This window comes from Biomphalaria glabrata, chromosome 18 (genome assembly GCF_947242115.1).
Source record: "Biomphalaria glabrata chromosome 18, xgBioGlab47.1, whole genome shotgun sequence".
NCBI lineage: Eukaryota > Metazoa > Mollusca > Gastropoda > Planorbidae > Biomphalaria > Biomphalaria glabrata.
This window is the reverse complement of record NC_074728.1, coordinates 14,795,041-14,821,738: the sequence shown is the minus strand read 5'-3', so window position 1 is coordinate 14,821,738 and position 26,698 is coordinate 14,795,041. Positions and strand designations below refer to the sequence as shown.

Genomic DNA, 26,698 nt, shown 5'->3' with positions numbered 1-26,698 from the left:
TGCGTGTACTTTGATTTGCTCTGTAATATATCCTTACTGACCCCATTTTGTATGTTTTTATAATGCTGACATTGTTCTCTCCTCTGCCTCATGGTCATTCGTCACAATAACTGACAATAACTTTCATACATTATCTCCCCTTGTTCATTCTCAAAGTATGAAAAATGTTTTATTCAATGTTAGTGTAGCCTATCAGCTACGTGACCACCTCAAGCCTCCTCAGTAACATTGTTGCTTGACCCACACTTTCGCTTATACAAATATTGATGTTAACACTATAATGTATGCTTTGTTGATACTCTCTGCGGAAACATCATCATCATCATCAAACTCCATTTGAGTGAGGGCTTGAGGGGCTCAAATCCTCTCTTGCAAAAGCCCTGGACAGAAACCCTGCTGTCTTGCGTAGTGCTTACATGTCAACATACAGGTCGAGAATGTTGGGTTTCCCAGACCCGTTGAGACGGAGATCAGCAAGTTCTGGGGCAGTCAAACAGAATATTAGGCCCGATATCCTCTTCTGTTCCCAGTGCTGGCACAGTGAATCGAAATTTGTCCATAGCATCGAGAAATATGAGCTAACAGAACTTTGGCCTTTCCAGCACTTTGCTTGCTCAGACCTGGACAGCCTCCACCACGGGAAAGTGCGGTCAGGGCGCCTAATGCGCTCCCAGACTCCACGGGCTTTTTGGGACTTGTCTCAGCACTCAAACCACTTTTTCATTTCTTTTTTTTTTTTTTAAATCATAGCCAGATGAAAACTTACAGCCTGTTCAATCGGTGGAATTTGCCTTTCTAGTGGGCCAAGGAGTCTGCAATAGTGTTGCCAGTCACACCTATGTGACTCGGAACCCACTGCATTATTACAGGGGTGCCATAGCGTTGCTTTATGTTGTGTGAAGCCATGATGACAGTGTCGATATTGGGGGGGGGGGGGGGACATGTTCTAGGGCTTTGCAAAGCCTGTAGTACAAGTTTTGAGTCAGTGACCACAACAATCTGTGTTGCCCTCAAATGTCCCGAGTTGAGATTCAATGACTTTTAAGGGGAGATATCCCTGAAAATCTTATTTTCGATATTTCTAAAGCTAGGCCTTTGAAATTTGTTATGGTAACATATAATGATATTCTAAAATAAAAAATGCTAAAAAAGAAAGTTTTTTGAATGATGTTGCCATGGTAACGGCAGCCATATTGTTTATTGTATACAAATTAAAACTCTGAATTTTGTAAAAACTATTGATCAGAAATGTATGAAATTGAATTAAAAGATAAGAAAAAAGGATCCTCTAAATTGGTACATCAGTATATAAGATATAAGTATGTTAAATTTTTTACAAATTTTTGAATTTTTAGTATTTTTTAGACCTAAAAAAACAGGATAAATATTAATTAAAAATACTTTAAAAAAAAAGTAAATAAAATATTGAAAAAAAGCATTGTACGAGTAAAGTAAATGATGTCCTTAAGAAGTGTTTCAAATTTCATCAAAATCTATCAAGTGGTTTAGGAGAAATTCCTAGTAAAGCATAATGACATGCGCAAAAACTAACATTTTGAGAAAAATGAATTCAAAGTATAAATTTTATTAAGATTTTGTCTAATGACCCTTACAAAAACATTAAAACCACATGTTTTAGACACAGATTTAAGCAATAACAAGATTACAAAGAGAGTTTGTGTTACACAAACTCAGAGGCGGCCCCCGTCGAAGTCGGATCCCTGTCGGATCTGCATATTCGCAAATAATATTCAAGAGATGATTTAATTTTGATGTAAAATGTTTTACACGTTTCGGATGTTCCTTCAGAGTTGAAGATAATTACTTCCTAGTCCAAACCTCCCGCAGGACGACGGGGGATGGGAGCGGGCAGGGTTTGAACCCTGGGCCATCCATAAATCTGAACGACAGTCCAGCGCGCAAACCGCACGACCAGGCAGCCATCCGATGGTCAAAATTAATAATGTTTCAAAGATTCATTTGCCGTAAATTTAAATTTAAATTTAATAAAAAATAGTAGATTAGTTTTAGTATATTAAAACATTACAATATTGATCAAAACGTTTGGAAATGAAAATCTACACTTTTTTTTTACACTTTAAGTTTAGAAATTGAAATTCTACATCTTAATCTAGTCTATTTTAGTCTAAACTAGATTTAGAAATTCTAGATCTAGACTCTAAAATAATTTTAATTAGAATATAAATCCAGATCTAGATATACTGTAATAAAAATCTAGATCTAGTTTAAAAAATCTAGATTAGATCTAAATCAAGATATCATTCCTTTTTTAAACGCGAGTCACATAACGAGGCTCAATAAACATTACTATACCGAGTTCTTTTTTCATTTCATTTGAAGAATTAATTCCATATAACGTCAGAGGGAAAAAAAAACACTACGTCACACGGCCTAGCTAGACTAAAAATCGCCTTCATCTATAAGAGCCATTTATCGAGTGTTCATAGACTTTGGTGCACCGAGTGCGTTCTTTAAGCATTTCATTTAAAGAATTCATTCCATATGACGTCAAAGGAAAAAAAACACTACGTCACACGCCTAGCTAGAATAAAAATCGCCTTCATCATTACGAGCCTTTTATCGAGTATTCATAGACATTGGTGCACCGAGTGCGTTCTTTTAGCATTTCATTTAAAGAATTCATTCCATATGACGTCAAAGAAAAAAAAAACACTACGTCACAAGGCCTAGCTAGACTAAAAATCACCTTTATCAACACGAGCCATTTCTCGAGTGTTCATAGACATTGGTGCACCGAGTGCGTTCTTTTAGCATTTCATTTAAAGAATTCATTCCATGTGACGTCAAAGGAAAAAAAAACACTACGTCACACGGCTTAGTTAGACTAAAATATGTTTTCATTAATACAAGCAATTTTTTCGAGGGTTAATAGACATTGGTGCACCGAGTGCGTTCTTTTAACATTACATTTAAAGAGTCCATTCATATGACGTCAAAGAAAAAAAAATCCATTACCTCACAATAGGCTAGTACCGGTACCATAAAAAAAAATGTCTTTATTTACACGAGATATTTAACGAGGGTTCATAGACATTGGTGCACTGAGTTCTAATAGATATTATTTAAAAAGGATCAAAGCCACATTGTTTTTGCGTTTTGTCTGTCAGTCGGTCTGTCCGTTATCTTGATATAAAAAAACAACTAAAAGTTATTAAAAATTGATTAACCTTTATTTTACGTTTCAAAACATCGCAATAATTTTTAGGTATGAACACAATTGAAAAGTTTATATAATAGATTGTTCCGGATGTTTGTATAAATAGTAAAAGAAAAAGAGAATTTCAGATAAATGTAATACCGTTAATTAAATTTTTTGGATGGTCTCGTATAAAAATTAGATGTACTACAGCCACGTGGAGAGATTTTCATACCTTACTTTGGTGTTTGGATTCTGTTTTCCTTAAAAATCGGAACATAATATTAACGATAATTAGATATTTTAATGTTTAAGGTAGAAAGTTAAATGTACTGTAAGAGAGTAGTGAGTTAAAATATTTTTCATAAAAATCCGTAAAAACATTATTTCGTAAATGAGAAGATTATTTGTTTATTAATTAGAAGAGGGAGTTCAAACAATTATTTGGCGTTAGTAGATTTTTAAATAAATTCGGAAATTTCTGGCGACGATTTGTAAGAAACAAAATCCGGAACTTTCTTTATCGATTACAAAACTTCTATGTTATGTTTTACAAGAAAATTAAATGTCTAAAAAGTAATTTTCAGTAATCAATTCTAGTAAATTACTTTTTTTAAAAGCCTTATGCGATTTCAAACAATCATTAGGCATAATTCATGTTTTATTAAACAATATCCGGAACATTTTTACACTTAATGAAATATAAGTCAGTATAGAGATTATGATTTAGCATTAATATGCTATTTACATAAAAAACGGAACAACATATTATTGATAATGTGTTTTTGCAACGTTTAAGCATGGAAATTGAATGTAATATAAGTTAGAAGAGCAAACAAACATTTGTTGGCATTGATTAGTTTTGCACAAAAAAATCCGGAACAATCAATTTTAGATACTTAAAACTATTGAGATGTTATGGGAGGAACATTAAAGGGTAAATCAGATTTTCAATAGCTTTTAGAGTTCTAGTTTTTTAAATCTAATCGTGACGGACAGACCGACCAACAGACAAAACGCACAAAAATAAGCTTCTTTTATTCGGATGGGGGCACTAAACAAAAAATAAATAAAATCTGATTTTTAAAAAAAGTTTAAGGAATTGGTTTAGCACCTGATCATGTTGCGACGTTACGCTACTGCACGAAAATCGCTGCATAAAAAGTCCATTTAAAAAAATGTGCGTGATATTTACATACAAAGTGCATTATTAGCCTTTATAAACAAACAGAAATGTTTTCTTTTAATTTTAGCAGCTAGTTGACCAGAAAAAACGTCTTTAACTATTATTTGTATTTGTTGTAAACATTTCCTGTACATTTTAAAAATATATTTGACTTAGTGATACTGAAAATACACAAAAATTGTCCATCTTTGTTAGCATATTGTAACATTGCCTCCCTTACATTTACGTAATTGTTTTAGAATTGGTGTATTTTTATGAAAAAATCGCTTGCATAATTAATTTTATAAATTAAACGGTTTGCTTTTAGAAAACCAAAAGTAGCCGTTGCACCTAAACTTTTCAAGCCGGATTTAATGATGAAATAATATTTTTCATATCTCTTCTAGTTTTCGAGATCTGAGTGTGACAGACGGACAGACGGACAGACGGACAGACGGACAGACGGACATTTTGCACAAACCTAATAGCGGCTTTTTCCCCTTACGGGGGCCGCTAAAAATGGTTGCAATGTAATGAAAAATGATTAACCTTCTCAATTATGTTATTAGTTAAAAATCGACATCCTAGACCTAAAACTCGATTTTCTTTAGGGATACCTCCCCTTAAGGTATCACGGACCGCCATGGTCTCCACATCAAAACTGCAAACAATACAACATGGTCCAAATATTTTAACTGAGTAAGAGACAAAAAAGTCGACGTAGGCTCCATAGCCTGCTCTTCCAGAATCTATCGATGCCGACCAATCAGTATATGCAAAAATAGCAATGGGTTTAAAGGCATTAATGGTCTCCAGTGCTAGAATTTGTTGGGGTCGTTAGATGAACGACTTTGCTTAGTGGCATTAGGGTCTACTAGTTTCAAACGTATGTCTGGGGTCGTTGGGCGACACCAAGGGGGAAGGGAATGAAAACGTTGAATGTTTTGTCGGTTGGTGGACAGGCCAGCTTTATCAGATAGTCTAGTGGCATGATGCATAAAAGACTGCATCTGGATACGTCTTCTGCATCTCCAACCATCCACTGAATTTCTACCTGGGAGGTATTCATGTAGCCTTTTATACCGCTCAAAGCAGGTCAATACTGACCATTCCCTCCTAAGGTTTAGTGGACCTACATTAGCCATTATTTCAGCGGCATTTACTGGACTTGTCCTAAAGGTTCTGTGCTTGGGACTGTATTTTATCAAGTTGTTCAAGAGCAGTCCTAGAGCCATAAATTTGCACAGGTAGGCTGTATATCTCTGATCGGACTGCTCCTAAATACAGTGATCGGAGCATGACTGCTCGGGCTCCCCACTTCGTGGATGCCAGCTTCCGCACAATGCAAAGTTTCCCTGAGGCCTTTCTTGCAACATCCTTGACGTGCCACACATTTTTAGTTTACGATCTAAAGTTAGACCAAGGTACTTGGGTAGCTTTTCCATGCTGAGAGCCACTCCGTTGAGGGAGAGCCGGAAAGGTTGCCCGAGAATGTCAGTCCCGAGCGTGAACAGAGAATAGACCGTCTAGGAGGTGTTTATTTCTAGCCTCCATTTTTTTGTGTATGAGCAGAGCGTATGTAAATCTACTTGCAACTCTTTTTGTAGCGCTCCTTCCGGATTTCCAAAGGACAATATCATCAGCATATAGCAGCTTTTGGCATTTTAGCTGAGCCGGTAGGTCATTTATGAAGGCCGTGAAAAGGGCGCATGACAGGACGGAGCCCTGGGGGAGGCCGTGCTCGAGTGTCATTTCCCCTGAAACTTCTCCGTACATTCTTGTTCTTATTGTACGCTCTTGTAGGAAGTCTCTAATCCAGTAATATATCCGTCCCCGCACCCCCACGGCTCTTATCTTATGAAGCAAACCAGGTCGCCATACTTTATCATATGCCTGTTTTTTTAAGTCAATGAAGACTGCGAATGTGCTTTTGGTCCTTTGGAATCCATCAGCTACGCTCTGCACAAAGATGTTGACTTGGTCTATAGAGGACATTCCAGCCCCGAAACCAGCCTGTTCTGGAGCTATAAGACGGGCGCTCTCAAGGTACCAAACCAGACGCTCATTTACCTTTTTTTTCAGCCATCTTTCCCACACAAGATGTGAGTGAGATGGGCCTGTAACCCTCAGCAGTGGAAGCATATTTTCCCTTTTTTGGTATAGGAATAATGGTGGCACTTTTCCAGGCCCTGGGCAGATAACCATCAGTCCAGGTTCTATTTACGAATGCCAAGAGCACGGCCCTTCCTTTCCCCCCTACATGCTTGAGCATTCCGGGGGTGATACCATCCAGCCCGGGAGCCTTTTTAAGGTGGCAATTCCTTATGGCAGCATTAAGCTCGCCTATCGAAAATGGGGAGTTCATCGTTCCCTCAGCACTTTCGGTCTGTGGTTCCTTTCTGTCTTTTTTTCATCAGCTTTGCGAGCTTTATCAATGGCTTTGGACATTGAAGACTTCTTGGCAGCCTTGTTGATCTTAGCAAAATATTTGTTCTACAAGGTGCCATTTTCTTCTTTGATGAAATGGTTAACCCATTGAGTGAAGATAATGGGGTTGCTGTTTTCGTACGCCCAGCATTTTCGAGATTTCTTAGAAGACTCCAGGCCTTAGAGCTATCCCTTAGGTCCAACTTTGCACAGGTGTTGGTCCAACGTTCTCGTTTTTACCTGTTGACAGACGTTTTGACTAGTAGGCTGAGTCTGTTATATTTTTGCCTGAGTGTTGGATTGTTTGGGTTCTTTTGGACCTTTTGGTATGCCCTTCTCCGAGCCATAACAAGTTTGTGAATTTCAGCCGTCCAAAAGTTTTTGAATATTTTACAAGGGTAAGTACGAGGAATAAACTTTTAGCCATGCCCAGGATAGCTGTTGTTATTTGACGGTATACAAGGTCGACAGAGCTAGACTCTAAATGGATTTTTTCAAGGGCATTGTCGACAGCTGTCTCATATCCTTTCCAATTAGCCTTACAATAGCACCACTTTCGTGGTTCTTTAGTGGTCTTGGTGTTGGTTTTAGAAAGAGTGACAGTCAGTAATATTGGAAGGTGGTCACTGCCAATATCCCCTTGTACTTGATAAGTTATGACAGATTCCAAGTTAGCAGAGACTAAAGAAAGATCTGGTCGTGATAGTGAACCATTGCTAGTATGCAGAAGAGTAGGTGGAGAGTGTTTGTTTTGCAAAAGAAAAAGGTTAGTAGAATTGCACATGTCATGAACTTTTTTACCAGACAGATCAGATAGCCCCAGGAAGGTGAAAGGGCATTTAGAGCGAGCAGTGAAAACAGTCCAGACACTGGACTATAAACGACCGAAAGACCAGTTAATTCAGCCACTCACTCGTATGGGCAGGGTTTAATCCACGAAAGTGGAGTGAGGCAGGAGACCTTTTTTTTACCACCAGTTTAGAGCCCACAAATTTTAAAAGCTTGACCCTTCACTAGTCTCAAGGGTGGCAATTGATCAGTTCAGCATAGGCTATAGACCCCGACAGACACAATCCCTACACCAGACGAACGTGCAGAAGGTTATGTCAATCAGAGCTTAGCATTTTCTCCTAACCTCACCAGCAGAACTCTGCACCAGGAGAGTGTGACAGCCTACTAGGAAAGTTGGGGCTCCCGCAACGTTAGCCCTTTTCGGAACACCCCGAGAGCAAAGGGTGAACTTACTCCAGTTACCAGAGGACACCACGAGGAGGTCGGCGGGCACTGTCCCTCATGGGTTGTAAAACTACTTTATTATGTTTATCATCTATTTTTCAAACAAAGTGAAATTTTTTTCTATACCAGTTTATCAATCATGTTTTTAAAATAGCGTATAGAAATCTATTCCCGACATATATTTTTTTCAATAGTAACTAGAAAGAGGCCATTTGCTAGGGAATAATAATCTTTTTTTTTTGGTTGGGCCAACAACGCTTTTGGTCGCATCCAGTTGTGATTGTAGGTCCCTACTATAAAAAATTAAAGTGTTTTGTCTATTGTTTGGCTCTAAGTGCTCTATTGGCACTGGCGGATCCAGGAGGGGGGGGGGGCGGTAGGGGCAATCGCCTCTCACTCGGCCGACACCCCCCCCCCCCCCGAAGGAAGGGTTAGACGAGTTTTAGTAAAGAAATAACACACTTTGTATATGAATTATTTAGTTATGTTAAATATATACTAATTATTTAATTTTTCAACCTATTTTTAGATTATTTCGCCCCCCATCTCTAGTATGTTGTCCGATTTGGTGGGTTGGAGAGGTGGCGATGGCATCAATCTCGCCCCCCTCCCGCCATAAACTTTCGAGTGGAAGGGGGCGGTCCAATTTATTTGTAAAAATCACTTGTTAAAAGAATCAATTAAATATCTATATAACTAAAACTAGTTATTGATATTTTAATCGATCTTTATATTATGTCGTTCCCCTGTTAGCCGATTGGAGGGGGGGGGGGCGGCGGCGGCGAATACATCTACCGCCCTTCCCACCTAAACCCTTTGAGTGGGTGGGTGGTCCTACTTTTATTTAGAATTATAGTTTGTGAAAAAAATTAGTTGAATTACTATATACACTTCTGGTATCTTAGCAGATTCGGTGAGGAGGGGTGGGGACGGTCGCTTCTACTGCCCTCCCCACTCACAGCGCTCCCCGGGCAACCTACCTGTCAAAAGAAAGGCCTCAACATGACTTTTTTTTTTGTTGGTTTTTATTTTTTATTTTCGAATAATTTTTGTTTTCGGCGGCGATTATAAAAGCCTTAATCTAAATATGTGGGGTATCTTATACTTTCAAGGAACATATCGGTTGTATTTACAATGTAGTAAGGAACTGTAAATTCATATATTAGAATATTATTCAAATAAAACATTTTTTTAAAAGGTCCTTTTTTAATAGGATGAATGATGAGCTGTAGATGTCAGGAGAATGCGTTTCTGCTAGTATCTATTTGAGGCATCTAATCCTTATAATAGATATACGCTAGAAAGACAACCTTACAAATAACCATATTCTGCTTGAAAGATGGTTTGGACAATATGTGCCTGAGTGCAGAGTGGCATAAACAATTGATTAACACGCATGACTAGATTGACACAAGAAATGCGTAGGACGTAATTATCTTCTTTTTTGAAGTATAGTCTGTAATATATAAAATTCATAAATAAAAAATCACGGCTGCTTATCAAGGGGCTTGAGTTCGAATCCTGACTCAAAATGAGTTCTGTTTGCTAAGCGCCTCAAGGCACCACGGAAATGTTCTCCCCTCCCCCACAACAGAGATTGGACCAGAGAGCACTGGGCTATTCAAAGTCATTTAAACAATTAAACAATTTTATGCATATCCATCTTACCTTATAGACATCAAAATTTTCGATGATAGAATCAAACGTGGTGTATAAGTCATTCAGCAGGTCCACCACCTAAAAGAAGTAAATGTATTATGCAGAACGTAAAAGTAATAAAGATATGTGTGTACATTATTAACTCCATTACCAATAAATACAATTCTTAAAAAATATATCTGTTTATGTAATGTTACTTTAAAATGGTTAGTGCGCATGTTAAGTCAATATCCATCTATATATATATATAATTCAATAGGCTCAAGAGTTCGGACACACAAGCAAGAAGTAAAGGAAAGATCACTCTTTTTTTTCTGCAAGTCGGACGAACTAGAGTTACCACAGAAAAAAAAAGAGGGGGTGGGGAGAACAAGTAGTTTCACCCGTCACTAAATAACAGGGCCGGACGGTTGTGACCAAGAAAGATCACTCTTTTTTTTATTTCTACCTCATGTAGCGGCGAAAAAGAGGGTGGGGGGGGGGAGAAGAACAAGTAATCTACTCTGAATTCACCCTTCACTAAAAAGTAAAACCAAGTTTGGGTAGGGATACGGATAATAAGTGAAAATTAAGAGTTTGTATTAGAAAATAAATTCGTCTTTGCATTTTATTAATTCTTACTACGTAAAGAACTACTTTACGACCCTTGCGTGTAGCGAAGTCATTCAGTATATCATGAAAATTTTATTTCCTACATAGATCACACTCAATAGCAAGAATTACCAAATGTTTGAATCTTTCTACGAGAATTGTTGACCTCAAGTAATTCTTGATTAGTTTGAGGCGCGAGAAGCTTCTTTCATCAGATTACACAATCATGGCTAATGCATAATGCCGTTTTTATTTATCGTGCATAGGATTGGCGTTTTCCATGTTGAATGACACCCCAAAATGACATTTTTTGTCTATATATTTCAAGAGATTCGTATGAGTTTTCTAAAGATTTTAATAATTTCCGGATATTTCCAGGACTTTTCGTACATTTTGCAATTTCATGAGATTTGCAGGAGCTCCTGGTTAATCGACAGGAGTCCGCGGGAAATCTCTTATAAGTTATACAATGGTTTAATTTAATAATTTATACACCTATAGAATTAGCGCCGGTCCTATGAAAGTGCGGAGCCCACTGTGGTCAACTAAGACCGGCCCTGCAAAATAGCGGCGTATGCTACGCGGCCGGTCGACTAATATTTAAATAAACATTTTCACAAAAAATCTTATCCCCAAAATGAGTTTTTTTATACATTAAAAATTAGCAAATTGCTAGGGCCCCCAAAGAGGTCAAGGCCCCAGGCCCCCAAATGATGGCAAATTCCTAGCTACCCAACTGCGGGTTTCAATATTTTCAGAAGCTACAAAGTATTGACAATCACAATCCTCCTCTTTTATCACAAATATCTAAATATTCATTCGGTTTTATTCTTGTTTATTTCAACTGTTTCTAGATCTACTTCCTAAACAAGGAAGAGAAAATCTATATAAATAAACCATAGACAGAAATAGATATGTTTAAAATGTTAATTCTAATTGGGCGTTAATTTTTTTTAGCACTTACAAAAAATATAGAACTTCCTATTATCGATAATAATACTTCTGGACTTTCTGGAAGAAAAATGAAATGTAATATAAGACGTGAGAGCTATTTGAAAGAATCATTGGCCATTAATTTTGTATCATTGAAAAACAAACGATACTGCCTATTTTCGACTTTTGGACCTTCTCACACAAAAATTCAATGTAATATAAGTACTAAGAGAGAGGGCTGTTTAAATTAAACTTAGCAAGCCATAAATTACGATGAAATCTGATTTTCGATAGCTTTCCTAGTTTATTTATCTGTAGTAACAAAACAAACAGAATAACCGAACAGAAGGATCACACAAAACGAGTAGCGGCTTTTTTTCGAGGGCCACTAAAATCAAGATTACGCACCAGTGTCAACGAAGTGCTTAAAACGCAAAATAAAAAAATCCAAAAAAAAAACACGCTTATCTAAAGAGAAGAACTCCGCACTTACAACTATATTTTTTCAATAATGTAGAAGTTATTTCAGCTAAATACTGACCTTCATCAATTTTTTTTCATTCATCTGAATACATAAATTCTGGATAGAAAATGTACGAAAAATCTACTTTTATCCCATAATAATCAAATTGAGCATAACAATAATCAACAGAACTTGATTCGTTTGTAAATATATAGGTCCAATATGTTAACTAAGTTATTTTACCAATTTACCTCCATAGGAGTACTCTCAGCCGACATGGCAGTAAAACCACAAATGTCACTAAAGTAAATCGAGACACTATCATACCATTCAGCTGTCACAGATTCACCACGAATCAATTGTGATGCTACTTTCCTGTCAAACAAAATAGTTTGAGAAAATTATCACATTGTACAAGTAGATATCTTTATAATGGGAGAAAGCAAATTGAATCGACTTGCTACATTACTTTATTCGCAAGTTACACACACACACACACACACACACAAATATATATAATCACCGGCTGCGCCACTTGATTTGTATAAGTCTGTATACTGTTTTTTTTTTTTTTTTTGCAATGGATGGACCCCATAAAGACACACGAGTAAACGTATACCCTAAACCCGCGAATTCAGGTATCCATTACGTTAAATTAGAACGCCCATGAAATTGAAGTATCACTTCATGTCCTCAGCGACTTTATAAAGTCTTATTTACACTTTCTGACTAGCCTTCTTCTTTTCAGTTCTTAATCGAAATCTTTGATACGCTCTATAAATTGTTTTGGCAGGGAAAACGTTTTTCTTTTTACATCCTGCAAATATTAACGTTCAAATAATATTTGGGCCCGTCCCTCCTCCCATCATTTTTTTATTGAGCTTTCAGTAAAACTGCCCGCATTTATACAATCCCACCCCCTTTTGGCCCGTGAATTAAATTATATAGTACGTTTAATTTAGAACAGCCCGCTTTGAAACACCTTCCCAAATACATTCACTACTAGCCTGTGAGTTCTAGTATCAGTTTTCTCTCCCCACCCCGCCTCCGTACTATCCCAGACTTACCCCTAAAAATAAAAAAAATACTATCTGGTACATAGAATTGGAATGGCCGCCCCCCCCCCTCCCAAGCATATACTTTTTGCCCGTGAATTCGCTTACCGGTATCACTTATTTCCTCGACCCTACGTGTTAGAAAGTTGATCGGTCATTTCATCCCCGGTCATGTCATCCTTGGTCTCTTCATCCCCGACCATTTCATCCCCAATTTTTTACTTAGCTATTGAGTAGTTGTGCTGTTAAGGCTTTAGTCAGAATACTTTTTGATATTTTGACGTTATTCATACTTGTTGAGAAATGAACGTAAAAAATAAATAAATTTAAATTCGATTGGAGGACTAAATCTTTGTCTTGAACAGATGTCGACTTCGGTATGCATGTAGGGTATGTAGAGTTTAATAAATACATTTTAAGGAACATTTTTTTCTTTTCAGTCTAGATCTAAAGGCCTGACTTACTTGACTTAATTCTGTGAATGGGGCCGCAACCACACCTCTCCACCTAACTCGGTTCTGATCAGTTTTCTTTATCTGATCCCAAGTCATTCCAGTACACTTAACTTCACTGATGACTGACCTCTTCCAGCTTTGCTTAGGTCTGCCATTCCTTTCCTTGCATATTCCAATAAAGTGCCTGCTATGCAACATTGGAGCTGGTTTTCGCAGCTCCACTTTCGATTAGTGATGTCTTGCGCTATGGGCTTTCGTCTAGTTCTCTCCCACAAATTGACAGTAGTTATCTTTTATGGTCGATCTAGATTTTCTTTTCGTCGTCTGCGTTTGTCCTCGGCAGCAGATTTTTTTTTTGGTCTCAAATGTGTATCCCGCGGCCTTCGTGAGTGACCTCCAGCTATCTTGATCCGACGCCGCATGCAGCCAGGTGCTCTCTTCTATGTCAGGAAAGTTGACGCCTAAGCTGGTCTTTGAAGCGTTTCCGTGGGGCGCCTCTGTTACGTCGACCATCTTTTAGCTCACCAAAAAAGACTGCCTTTGGCATACGTTCGTCTCCCATACGGGATACGTGCCCTGCCCAGCGTAGTTGTCGGACCATAAGAAGTCCCTCTATAATGTCCATACTGGCGTTCGCAAGGACATCGCTGTTTGTAGTGCGGTCCTGCCACCGTATGTCCATGATGGAGCGCAAGCATCTTTGGTGAAAGCGCTCAAGAAGTTTTAGTTGTTTTTTATATAGTGTTTATATAAGGACCGACATAACGTTTATATCAAAGATTCGTAACTTGTTATGTAGAGATAGTGCCTTAGAGCGCCAGATTGCTTGAAGAGTTGAAAAGGCAAACCTATCTTTATTGATCCGAATTAATATATCATCATCAGCTCCTTTGTCTTTACTAGATCTACTTTCTAGATAAGTGAAGTGGTCCGTATCAAGGATATTCTCTCCCTGTAGCATGATTGGGTTCTCTTGTCTGTTGTTGATCCCCATAACTTCTGTTTTCTTTTTGTTGATTAGAAGTCCAGTCTTTTTCGCTATATCTGAGAGTCTGGTCAGTTTGGTCTGAGCATTTTATTGTGTATAGGAGAGGAGGCAGATGTCATTGGCGAAATCCAGGTCCTCTAAATGTTGTGTTAGTGTCCATTGTATGCCGCTTTTATTATCTAAGACTGTCTCATGACCCAATCAATCACCAGCACAAAAAATCAATGTCGAAAGCATGCATTCCTGTCTTACTCCTGTTTTTACTTGATATGTGTTGGTCAGCTTACCATTGTGCATTACTTGGCATGATGAGTCATCGTATAACTGTTTAATGATATGGGAGAATTTTGTTGGAATTGCGTAGTGATTCATCAGTCTCCAGATTATGTCTCTTTCAATATTGTCGAAGGCGATCTCAAAATCCACAAAGTTCATGTACAGAGAAGATTGCCACTCGATAGATTGTTCTATTATAATGCGCAGTGTAGCAATGTAGTCAATGCATGATTTTTCCTTATGGAATCCAGCCTGTTCTGGTCTTAGTCTTTTGTCTAGGGCATCATTTAGGCGTCCCAGTATTATCCTAGTTAAGACCTTGCTAAGGGTTGACAGTAACATGATTCCTCGCCAGTTGTTGCATTGAGTAAGGTCAACTTTTTTGGGTAATTTAATTACGAAACCCAGTTTCCAGATTTTAGGTACCTTTTCTTGGTCCCAAATCTTGCATAGCAGTTGATGTAGCATTTCAGCTGATGTTTTTGGGTCTGCTTAAAGTGCCTCCACTGGTATACCTTCTGTACCTGTCGCCTTTCCTTTTTTTGCATTCTTGATGGCCTTGATGATCTCCCCTTTAGTAGGAGGACCTGTGTTAACCTCCATTACTTCTGTTGCTGGGGGTATGTCCGGAATCGATTCAGGAGGATGTTTGTTCAAAATTTCCTGAAAGTGTTCGGCCCATCTATCCTTCTGTTCAACATCCCTGGTGATGATCTTTCCTTGTTTGTCTTTCACTGGATTGTTTGTGTCGCTATTTCTTCATGATAAAGTTATTGTTATTCCGTACAATCTTTTCATGTATTGTTTCGTTTTCCTGCCTAGGACGTCTGTACATGTGCTTTTCCATAACTTGGTGAGTGAGGCAGTGCTGCTGAACGGTTTCATCTGTCACTAGTCCAGAAATTTTAATTTTAATTTTAACCTCACAATTGAAGAGTTATTTGTTTTTCTCTCCCTCTTCAAGTACTGGGTGTTGAATTAGTAGTGCGGTCTGTCCGAAAAATCCTTAAAGGATTTAAGTTTGATCCTCGCTGTTGCTATTAGCAAATGATGATCAGAAGCTACATCTGCTCCTCGTTTCACATCAAGGAGATTTCTCCTCCATGTCCGAGAGATTGCAAAATGGTCAATTAGGTTTTCCATTTTACCATCTGGGGAAGTCCAGCTTGTCTTGTGTATAATTTTGTGTTCCTCCTATGATAAGATCTTGATAAGATCTTGAATGCGCAGACATCAGCAAATAAGTTCCCATTTTTCGTTGCATGTGCCTGTACCATGTTTACACATGTAGAGCTCCTAACCAGCGTTGTTTGTACCTACTTTTGCATTCAAGTCACCTATAATAAGCTTGGTATCCCCTTTAGGTGTTTTCCTAGTACAAATATTGCAGAGCGTTATAAATTTCTTCCTTCTTTTCTTCTGGTGCTGCATTTGTGTGTGCATAGCACTGGATGATGGTTATTTTCCTTCCCTTTGCATTAAACCTGGCTGACATTAGTCTCGAGGAGACTGGCTCCCATCACAACAAAGCCTTTGATGCCTCTATACAGTAGAAGTGCTACTCCCTGTGTGTGATCGGGCTCGAGATCTTCATGTCCAGAATATATAATGCTCTCCCCAGTTGTCAGATTGCTTAGACCACTTCCATTCCATCGTGTTTCACTGAGGCCTAGAACCTTGATTTAGTACTTTCTCATTTATAGGCTCTAAGTTCATAGATTTAGATTAAGAGGGTGGCCGTCGAAAAAATGTCTTAAAATATATATATATATAAATTTATAAGTTATTAATTTTGTTCAATACGCCCGTTTGTAACTTTGTTTCGTTAGAGAAGACGGATTCAAAGCAAAAAATTATGAGTTATAGTCCAAAAGTTTCCTATAAAATTGAAAAATCTCAGATTGAGTAAAGGTTGGGAATAGGAGACTTGAAAAAAATATTTGGTTTCAGAACTCATCTCAATTGTTACTCTTCTACTTAAACATTTTTTATAAAATCTAAATTACCAAAACATAATCTTTCAATAATTATTTAAATTCATGCACAATTACATAGACCATACATAACTATTCAATTTTAAAACGTCATGTTTTAGTAGGCCCGATGGAGAGGAAGCGATTGTCATGTAAGAGACAGTATGAGTTATAATTATGGCTAATGATTGCAATTTTGGCATTAAATAATGTAATTTATAGAATATATAACATACTACATACTAATTTTTGTTCTTAACTATAATACAAAAGAAAAGTATTGGTTTGCCCGGTATGGAGGGGGTGATTACATCGATCGCCCCTACCACCTGGTACTACCCTCTTTCATTTTATTTTACTCATTATTTAGTTTGGAGTGTGGTGTGACATAATATACAAATGGGCTCAATACAAGTAGCTTATATTATAAAGATTCTCAACTAATTTTATTAACACACTATGATTTCTGCTTAAAAATTTTACTCCCCCCCCACACTCAAACACTCAAAAGTCTGAGTGGGGAGAGCAGTAGATGCAGTCACCCCCCCCCCACTCCCCATCGCCAAGATACCAGAAGGAGAGCGAGATATTGTAGAGAGTAGAGATTAGTAAAGTAGCTTTTATCATATAGATAGGTAACTAATTATGGTAACAACTTGTGATTTCTGCAAAAAAAATGGACCACCCCCCCACTCGAAAGTGAAGGGTCGGGGGATTGGGTGGGTCGGATTTATGCTATCGCTTCCCCCACCCCACCAAATAGGCTAGCATACCAGAAGGGGAATAACATACTATTAAGATTAGTTAAAATATCAATAAGTAGCTTTTATGAAATAGATATGTAATCGTCCCACCCAACACCACCAAATCGGCCAACATACCAGAGGAGGCGCGGTGACTGAGCAATAAAGCACTTAGCTTCTTAACCGGAGGTCCCTGGTTCGAATCCTGATGAAGACTGGGATTTTTCATTTCGGGATCTCTGAGCGCCTCTGAGTCTACCAAGCTCTAATGGGAGCCTGACATTTGTTGGGGAAAAGTAAAGGCGGTTAGTCGTTGTGCTGGCCACATTACACCGTCGTTAACCTTAGGCCACAGAAACAGATGACCTTTACATCATCTGCCTTATAGACCAAAAGGTCTGAAAGGGGAACTTTTACCACAAGGGGAACGACACAATATTAACATTAGTTAAAATATCAATAAGTAGCTTTTATCATATACATATGTAACTAATTATGTTAACAAACTGTGATTTCTGCAAAAATAAAATTGGATCGCCCCCCCCCCCCACTCGAATCGATGCAATCGTCCCACCTAACCCCACCAAATCGTCCAGGGGGCGATATAATCCAAATATAGGTTCAAAAGAAAATCTCAATCGACTATCGGCGGACAATTGCCCTGGATGTGGTAAAATATGTAGGTCACAGCCGAGGCTGCATAGCCATGGGAAATACTGCATTCCTTATTAATCGTCGGACTCGAAGAAAAGCCTTATTGTTATTATTATTATATATTATTAACATAAGTATAGAATTCGTATATAAATTGTGTGATCTCTCTACTAAAATTTGTTCCCTTACACTCGGGGGAGGGTTGTCGGCCGAATGGGGAGGGGCGATCGTCACTACCGCCCCCCCCCCCTGGATCCGCCAGTGGTTCGAACTTGGCACAAAGGATACGACATGCCCAGAGCTCTTATCAAACGACCAGGAATCAATCCGTAGTTCGCAATATACGTTTATGAAATATTTAAATTATTACAATAATTTTTTTAGGAAAACAAACAATCTATATATATATAATTCTCTTCATGGCTCAACAGTTTAGACGAGAAGAAGAAGTAAAGGAAATATCACTATTTCTGCGATAGAGTTACCTCACGAAAAAACGAGAGGGAGGGGGAGAACAAGTAGTATTCACCCGTCACTACGGATTGCTGCCTGATCGTGCAGTTTGCGCGCTGAACTGTCGTTTGGATTTATCGATAGTCCCCGGTTCAAACCCTGCCCGCTGCCATCCCCCTTCGTCCTGCGGGATGTTTAGACTAGGTCGTAAACTATCTTCAACTCTGAAGGAACATCCAAAATATGTAAAACATTTTACAAACACTAAATAGCAGCGCCGGACTTAACCATTGTGGGGCCTTTTGCGAAACGTATTTCGCGGTGCCAATTTTGTGTAGGGAAGAGGATAATAAGTAAAAATTAAGAGTTTGTATTAGAAAATAAATTCGTCTATGCATTTTATTCATTCTTTACTACGTACAGAGTTACTTTACGAGCCTTGCGTGTAGCAAAGTCATACAGTATATCATAATAATTCTGTTTACTACATAGATCACGCTCAATAGCAAGAATTACCAAATGTTTCAATCTATCTTTGAGAATTGTTGAACTCAAGTAATTCTTCATTAGTTTGAGGCGCGAGAAGCTTCTTTCATCAGATTCCACAATAACGTGATAATGCCGTTTTTATTTATTGCTCGTAGGATTTGCGTTTTCCATATTGAATGACACCCCGAAATGACAATTTTAGTCTATATAATTCAAGAGATTAGTATGAGTTTTCAAAAGATTTAAATAATTTCCCCAGGACTTTTTCGTATACTTTGCAATTTCAGGAGATTTTCAGGAGGCCGCGGGAAATCTGTTATAAGTTATAAAATGCTTTAATTTAAAATTTACACCTATGAAAGTGAGTGGCCCACTGCGGTCGCATAGGTTGCAGTGGCCAAGGGCCGGCCCTGCAAAATAGCGGCGTATGCTGCTACACCGCCGGTCAAATAGTATATAATATTTGGGCTGAACCTACCCCGCTTTCCTAACATAATTTAGGCCCATCCGTTATGATAAGTTTCCTTGTATTAGAACGGCCCACTTGTATCGACCTCCCACACACAAACACATATTTCTGGCCTGAAAATTCTAGTATCACTTTTCTAGCTCCCTCCCGTCACCACCCCTAACAATTCATTCAGCGTATAATGGCTTCCTCTTTTTGGGTTTCTTAATGCAATATTAAAATATTTCCTAAGCTATGCGTTTTTTTTGGGGGGTCGGAACCCATTTTGTTATTTCTTCTGGCGTCGTAACGCCCAAGAATTCACCACCCTCAACACACAAAATAATATAGTTACATCTACATTTCATTTTGTTTCTAAACAAATTAAATATTCAACTCGCACCTTCGTGGAAACAAAACTCTACTGGGTGGAACCTGGATACGGTTATCGAAAACGGCTCTAATGATTGTCCTAGAAATTTGACAGTTGATGTAAATCGTTGGGAAAAGAATTACTAGCTCGTTGATCACACAGGGAAAACCAAATTTGACCGTTATACTTTTTAAAAGAATAAAAAGAAATACATTTAAATTTGGCGAGAGCTACCAAAAACAAGGTTTCAAAGTGGTCCACCCAGGCAGGTTTCAATATTATCAGAATGAAATTCTATCAAAGACAAATGACAGAAAATAATGGAGAAAAAGGTTAACAGATCTCGTGTGGTGCCCCAGCGGTCCAGCAGACCAAAGGATAGGTGAAAGTGAATGTGAAGTTAGATGTGAACCTGGCCTAACTGATGTCTTATAATGAATATCTAATTGATCTAATTGTTTTGTAAAGGGCCAATTGTGACAAGTCAAAAACTCGCTGTCAGAGTCACTCAAATTTGTCACAGCATTAATTATTATTTTTCATTATTTATTTATTTTATTTTAATTATTTCCCCATCCTACCCATAAATTCTTCACCCGCACCACCTTTTCCCCTCCAGGCTAGACTTAGTTGACCACATTGGAGATAGCTAGGCCGCGTCTTTCGACTTATCTTCCATTGACCGGGGCAAAGATGGACACGTTCTCTTTGATCTTATCGGCAGGATGTCTGACAGCCGCAGTGGACACCACCTTGTGTGGAATGCAAGTCACTCCTCCCCCCCTTTCTCCTACGTCTCTCTTTGATCTAGGAGATTACTCGAGTCAAAGCGCCTCTCGACGTACCAATGTGCGACTCCCATCCCAAGTCTAATTCACCCACGTGTAAGATAATTCTGAGCCTAGGACATTTCCTGTTTCCGCCCACATTTTCCAGGCCTATATAAAGTAGATCCAAATAAAGCCAGACTCTCTTTCATTTCTCATTCTATCGCTGAGCAATCGAGTCTGGACTACTTCATTTATTCTTACTCCTAGAGGAATACCTGGTGGTAAGCCGAACTTAATCACAAGTTCCATCTTAATTACTTTTGTGCTATTTAAATTGGATATTATCATGTGTAGTGTATTATTTCATTTATATTTAATTAGTGCATTGTGTATTTCTCACTGGCGTAAGTAGAGAACATAAACATGCCCTATGTATGTATTTATGAATTGCATTAATCTATTAATGCTACGCTGTTTAATTGATCGTTGATGCAACCATGTATATATTTGTACATCTTATTTTATTTCCTTTATCTCGGTTGACCGCCTTGATAATTTTACTAGCGCACTAATACTGCGTCTAGAAAAGAGTTATGAATTATCTCTCCTTTACTCATTTTACTCTGAGAGTTGCGCCGCTTGAACGGACACCCTCTCCATTCAAGCGCGTTCCATTGTTCTCGACCCACGGTCATATGTAAACAAACCGTCTTGGTCGCTGACCACCGCCCAATTCCCCCCCCCCTCTCTTTCTCTATCCACCTGTGTTATTTATTTGAAATTATTATTTCCCCTTTTATGTACATTTTTATATTATTACTTTCCCTTTTATGTACCTTTTTATATTGCTACTATCAGCCATCTATTTTCCAAATCCCATTTGTCATCATCTCCCCATTGTGCTCTAAAGCAATTTTACCAATCTGACGAATGCACCTCAGTCGAGGGCATCGATAAGATGCATGAGAGACACGTCCTAACTTGTCTTTATTTATCCGCAGCCTCCCTCAAGTGTCTGCCTATCTATTTATCGGATTACTTACCTTCCCATTTATGTGCTTAGTGCTATTCAGCACTGCACTTGCCTACTGAGATCTACTCAACTCTACTACTTGGCGCTATCGGCCTTGCCCACCTAATCGACAGCCCACCGGTCAACTTATTAGGTGCGACGTCCCTATGGACTCAGGTCTGTGCGAGACGTCATAGCTACGCCAACCCTCTGCAACTCACTGGACATATCCTGTCAACTACGCTGCCCACGGCAGATCAGCTCTGCGCGCAGTAACCTTGTGCCCACGGTAGCCAGCCACCCGCCCTACTGTGCCCACTACAGATATTAGAACTTGGGATTGAGACTCCACAAGAACTATATCACCGGCGTCCCTCTATCCGCTAGAGCGCCACCTCCAGCTTCAGAACCTCAAGCCAGGACACAGCCAGCTGCGACATCAACAGGAAAACCAGCTAAGTCAGAGGACAAAGTGACATACTCTCTTATTAAGTGCAAGACTGATGATTAAATCTAGTATTATTTAGAGATAGATGCAAACCCTCCCCCTTTTTATTCTTATATGTATATTTATGTAAATAAATATTCTTCATTTTTAACTTTTGTATCTATCTTTCATTGCTTGTCTCATTGCGTGTCTGCTCCCGATTCATATGCTGATAGGTTGGTGTGTGATAGTTTTAAAAATAATCATCCCCTAGACATAAAACGCGCCAAACACACGTCACATTTCCCCACCTGTCACACCAATCTCTTATTCTTCAAGAATAAAACATTTCGTAAAATAAAAATAAAAAAATCCTTTTTTTTCCCTTGGTTATGCACGTCTTGCAGTTCACGCGATAATATGAAAAACTACTTATTAATTGTTGTTTTAAATTATATGCATACTTATATGCATACTAAATAGATTTTTTCTCTTTCAAAAATAAAAAACATTTTTAGTGTGTAAATATAGTACTTAGTATAACATAACTTACATAAGTTAACAATAAAAATATATATAAAAAAATTTTGACTAAAAATCTACAACCGTCTTCATAAATTGTTTTAAAATACGACATGAACATATGTCACTAATAATGAGCCACAATTGTTTGTTACTATTAATAGTGAATAGTTGTAAAAGTGGTGTATTTTTATGAAAAAACTGCTTGCATAAGTGATTAAAAAAAAAAAAAATTTCGCTTTCAGAAAAGAAAAAAATAGCCGTTGCATCAGAACTTTGAATGGTCTAAAATATTGTGATGTCGGATTTTCACTATCTTTTCTGGTTTACGAGATCTAAACGGGACGGATAGACATGCCCCTAAAAGCTAATAGCGTCTTTTCCCCTTTCGGGGGCTACCAACAGTGCTCCTTTTTATTTGAAATTATTCATTAGTTATTAAGAACAAAATAATCGCCCTATAAGTTGTAAAGAAGAGAAATATAAAATTACCTTAAAACGAAATTTGTATATTAAATGTAATCTTATCAATTAGTTTTTAAATTTGTAACAGATCTAGACTAACGATAATAAATCTGTGGGATTAGAAATATTTTTACCAATTGTTTTTGGTTAGCGTAATTTAATGTTGTTGGTTTTTAACTTTTTCAATGTGATATTATCCATCACTTGTCTGGACCATTTGGGAAAAGGTGGGGAATGTGAATGTTACTGTGAACGCCTTTTAAATGCATAGAAAAAAAAACTTGTTCAATCAGAGCTCAAGCCTCCCCAAAGGACGAATTCAACTTATACTAATTTTGCTAGATTCCTTTTTATAACTTTGTAAAAAGATATATTATTTTTTTTAAGTATTTTTTCATGTTATTCTTGTTACACATAAAACACGTATTCAGTCGATGTCGCCTCTTATGACAAAAAGAAGTTTAAACGAGCAAGAAAAGTCAGTTGATTTTCACTTACGTGAAATGAAGACTACATTGCCTTTTGTTAGAACTTGAATCCGCTCCGCTTATGGTTACGGAAGTGGACGGATAAGCAGGATAAAAGGTAACAGCGCGCCATAAACGCTGGGAGGTCTCGGAGCCAGTGTTTCCGGAAACACCGGCATTGCACGAAGCCGCCACGCCAACGGCATTGGTTACGAACGTTGTGAGAAACGACTTCCAAAATTTCCTCTTACGCTAAGAGGAGCAGGCAGTGCCGACAACGGTTCAGCAGCCTTGGACCCCAGTCCAGGGTATCTAGCTATTTTCTCACCAATGGGACGGTCCGATTTGTCAACATGCAACCAGCACGACGCCCCTCCTGGGGCACCTCTCTCAATTCCATGTCTAGTTCTAAGTTCGAAAAAAGCGGGTCTGAGCAGTACCGGTCGAAGAGGCTCCGACCATACAATGGCTTTATAGTCGCAAAGTGTGCTACCATTGGAAACCAATCTTTTAAAGGAGGAACGGTTCCCTCTTCAGGGTGTGTGTCAGGTGGCCAGCACCCCCCCCGGCACAACGTCGGGGCCCAGTCCATTGAGCGCTGATGTGAAGGCCTTCAGCATATTAGGGGAAGTTGTGCCCCCCATCAAATCCCGAAAGATGACAGCACCAGGAGACAAGGCTAAAGGGCGTAATGGTGCTCCCCCACTCGGTTACGACCGTAGCAAACAGCTTCGGATAATCCACATTAACCTGAATCGGCAGTTCTTGCATAAACGGGTTGAGGTCCATACAATTGTAGAGCGATACAAGGTTCGGAGGAGGGACCACCCCTTGTTTCTGGCTTTACGGCTTAACGGTGTTCCTGCTCGCGTTGCCAGGTACTCATTACGTTTGTAAGGAATTCGTTAACGGCCCGTGTTGTGGAATCCAGCGCCCCTGCGGGACCCGAGCAGACGGATACGCTGATAGTCGAGGTGTTCAAATTTGGTCAGCAATTCACATGCGTTAACCTTTACAACCCAACCAAGTCTGAACTGCAATTCAAACTGCATGAGCCCTTCGGCACAAGGACGATCGTTGCAGGCGATTTTAACGCTAAATCACCCATCTGGGGGTGACCAGAGTCAGATGGCGGCGAAACGAATCTGGTTGTCTTGCAGGGTAAAGACTGCCCACCGACCTTTTTGCACACTGGCAATGGGGGCGTGCCAATTGGGGCCTCTTAAGAAAGCGCCGAATGCGTCTCTGAGCTGGCTGGAAGTCCAAGTTGGATGCCTTAACCGGGTTTACCGACTCTTCGTGAAGGCCATTCTGAGCGCCGCTCGTAGGGCTATCCCGAGGTCTTATGGTGGGCGTAGGTTTAGGCCCTTTTGGTCTCCCGCTTTGGCACGCCTAATCCGACTGAGGAGGGCCGCACGCAGGCGGCACATTAGTCGTCCAAAAGATGATACCAGACGTGCTAACAATAAGCTGTCGGTTGAGGTGAAGGAAGCCATTGCGGAGGTTACGAGACTAAAGTGGACCAAGACATGTGCCAACCTGGACCTTGTTGATTGACGGCAAGCATGGAAACTCCTTAATAACTTGGCTAGGGCAAAAGAACCAAAAGCAGCAGCGCCCCTGTTAACGGCTCAGGGCATGGTGGTCACAGACCGTCACAGGTCGGACGCTCTAAACCGTGCATTTGCGGCCATTTCTAAGTCAGCGAAACGGAGCGACATGTCGAAGGCCTTTAATGGCATTAGAAAGGCCAAAGCTAAACGCTGCATGGTCTATGTCGAGGATGAGACGAGCACATTCACTAACGTATTTATCCATGGAGAGCTAGCATTTACACTTCGGAAGTGCAAATTACGAAAGGCGCCGGCCCAGAAGGTCTTAGCAACGAGATGCTTAAGAATCTTGGCCCAGTTGGCAGACGGAAACTGTTGGAATTGGTCAATCGAACTTGGACACAAGGGGATTTCCCTAAGGCTTGGCGGGAGTCTACGATCGTACCCCTTCTTAAAAGGATAAAGTCCCAGACCCGGACGGAAAGCTATCGACCCATGTCGTTGACGTCCAACGTTGGGAAGACGGCAGAACGCATGGTCAACAGAAGGCTCGTATGGTTCCTGGAAACGAAAGGTCTCATTGCTCCTGAACAGGGCGGTTTCAGGCAGCACCGAAATGCGATCGATCAGGTGACATCATTTATGCAGAAGGGGGCGGACGGCTTCCAGTGGGGCAACACGAATCGACCTGGTCATTCGACTCTAGCGGTTTTCATTGATCTCAAACAAGCCTATGACACACGGCCCGGTCTGTTGTTAAAGCTCATAAACTTAGGTGTGGGTTCTCATATAATAATAATCCAAACTAAAAACAACCTAATACCAGAAATGCCTGACGATGATTTTACAGCTGAGGAAGTCTCAGCAGCTATATCAAAAACTCACAACTGGACTGCTCCTGGGCCGGACAATATACACAACTTTTGGCTGAAAAAATTCACAGCCGTACATGTACCACTAGCTTCATGTTTAAACGAGTTAATATCAAAATCGTCTTCAATGCTGTTAGAACTCACTGAAGGAAGAACATCTCTCCTCTCCAAAAAAGGTGATCCGAATCAATCATCAAACTATCGCCCTATCACTTATCTGTCAGTTGTGTATAAACTATTAACTTCACTTTTAAAAAGTAAAATGTGTAAATTTTGCTCTGCCCATAAGCTACTAGCAGAGTAACAACAAGGTTGCATTGAAGAGTCGATGGGCTGTAAAGTACAGCTAACTATAGATGGTATTATATTGCACCAAGCGAATAGAAGAAAGAGAAATTTACAAGTGTTACATCGACTACAAAAAAGCTTTCGATTCAGTTCCGCATGATTGGCTATTAAAAACCCTGGATATTCATAGAATCAACCTAAGAATAAAACAACTATTGAAAGTCTGTATGAATAAATGGAAGATAAATCTGCGCTTTAACCGTATTAAACCAGGTTCTGTGCACATAAGAAGAGGTATATATCAGGATGACTCACTATCTCCACTCTGGTTCTGCCTAGCGATTAATCTTCTATCAATACTTCAAGACTCTACAAACGGTTTTAGGATTCACACTTACTTACTTACTTAATTCTGTGCACTCCCAGGGGGGCATAGGGCCGCAACCACACCTCTCCACCGAACTCGGTTCTGAGCAGCTTTCTTCATCTGCTGCCATGTCATTCCAGTACCCTCAGCTTCACTGATGACTGACCTCTTCCAGGTTTGCTTGGGTCTGCCCACTTTCCTCTTTCCTTGTGAGTTCCAGTCAAGTGCCTGCCTTGCAACATTGGTAGCTGGTTTTCGCAGGGTGTGTCCTATCCAGCTCCATTTTCGTTTTGTGATGTCTTGGGCTATGGGCTTTTGTCTAGTTCTCTCCCTCAAATCGATAGTAGTTATCTTTTCTGGCCACCTAATTTCTAATATCGGGCGTAGGCATCTGTT

The 26,698-nt window shown here is 39.3% G+C and overlaps 1 protein-coding gene across 10 annotated transcripts in view; it reads right to left on the bottom strand.

Annotated features, from left to right (window-relative positions):
• The window catches only part of LOC106061632 (atrial natriuretic peptide receptor 1-like), a 637,794-nt gene that overhangs the window by 35,519 nt on the left and 575,577 nt on the right, over positions 1-26,698 (bottom strand). For all 10 annotated transcript variants that reach the window (XM_056017419.1, XM_056017421.1, XM_056017420.1 and 7 more), the window contains 2 exons: positions 11,904-12,027; positions 9,675-9,743 (listed from right to left, as the gene is read on the bottom strand). In XM_056017419.1, coding sequence (XP_055873394.1) covers positions 9,675-9,743; positions 11,904-12,027 — 193 coding nt within the window. The remainder of the gene's footprint in view (positions 1-9,674; positions 9,744-11,903; positions 12,028-26,698) is intronic.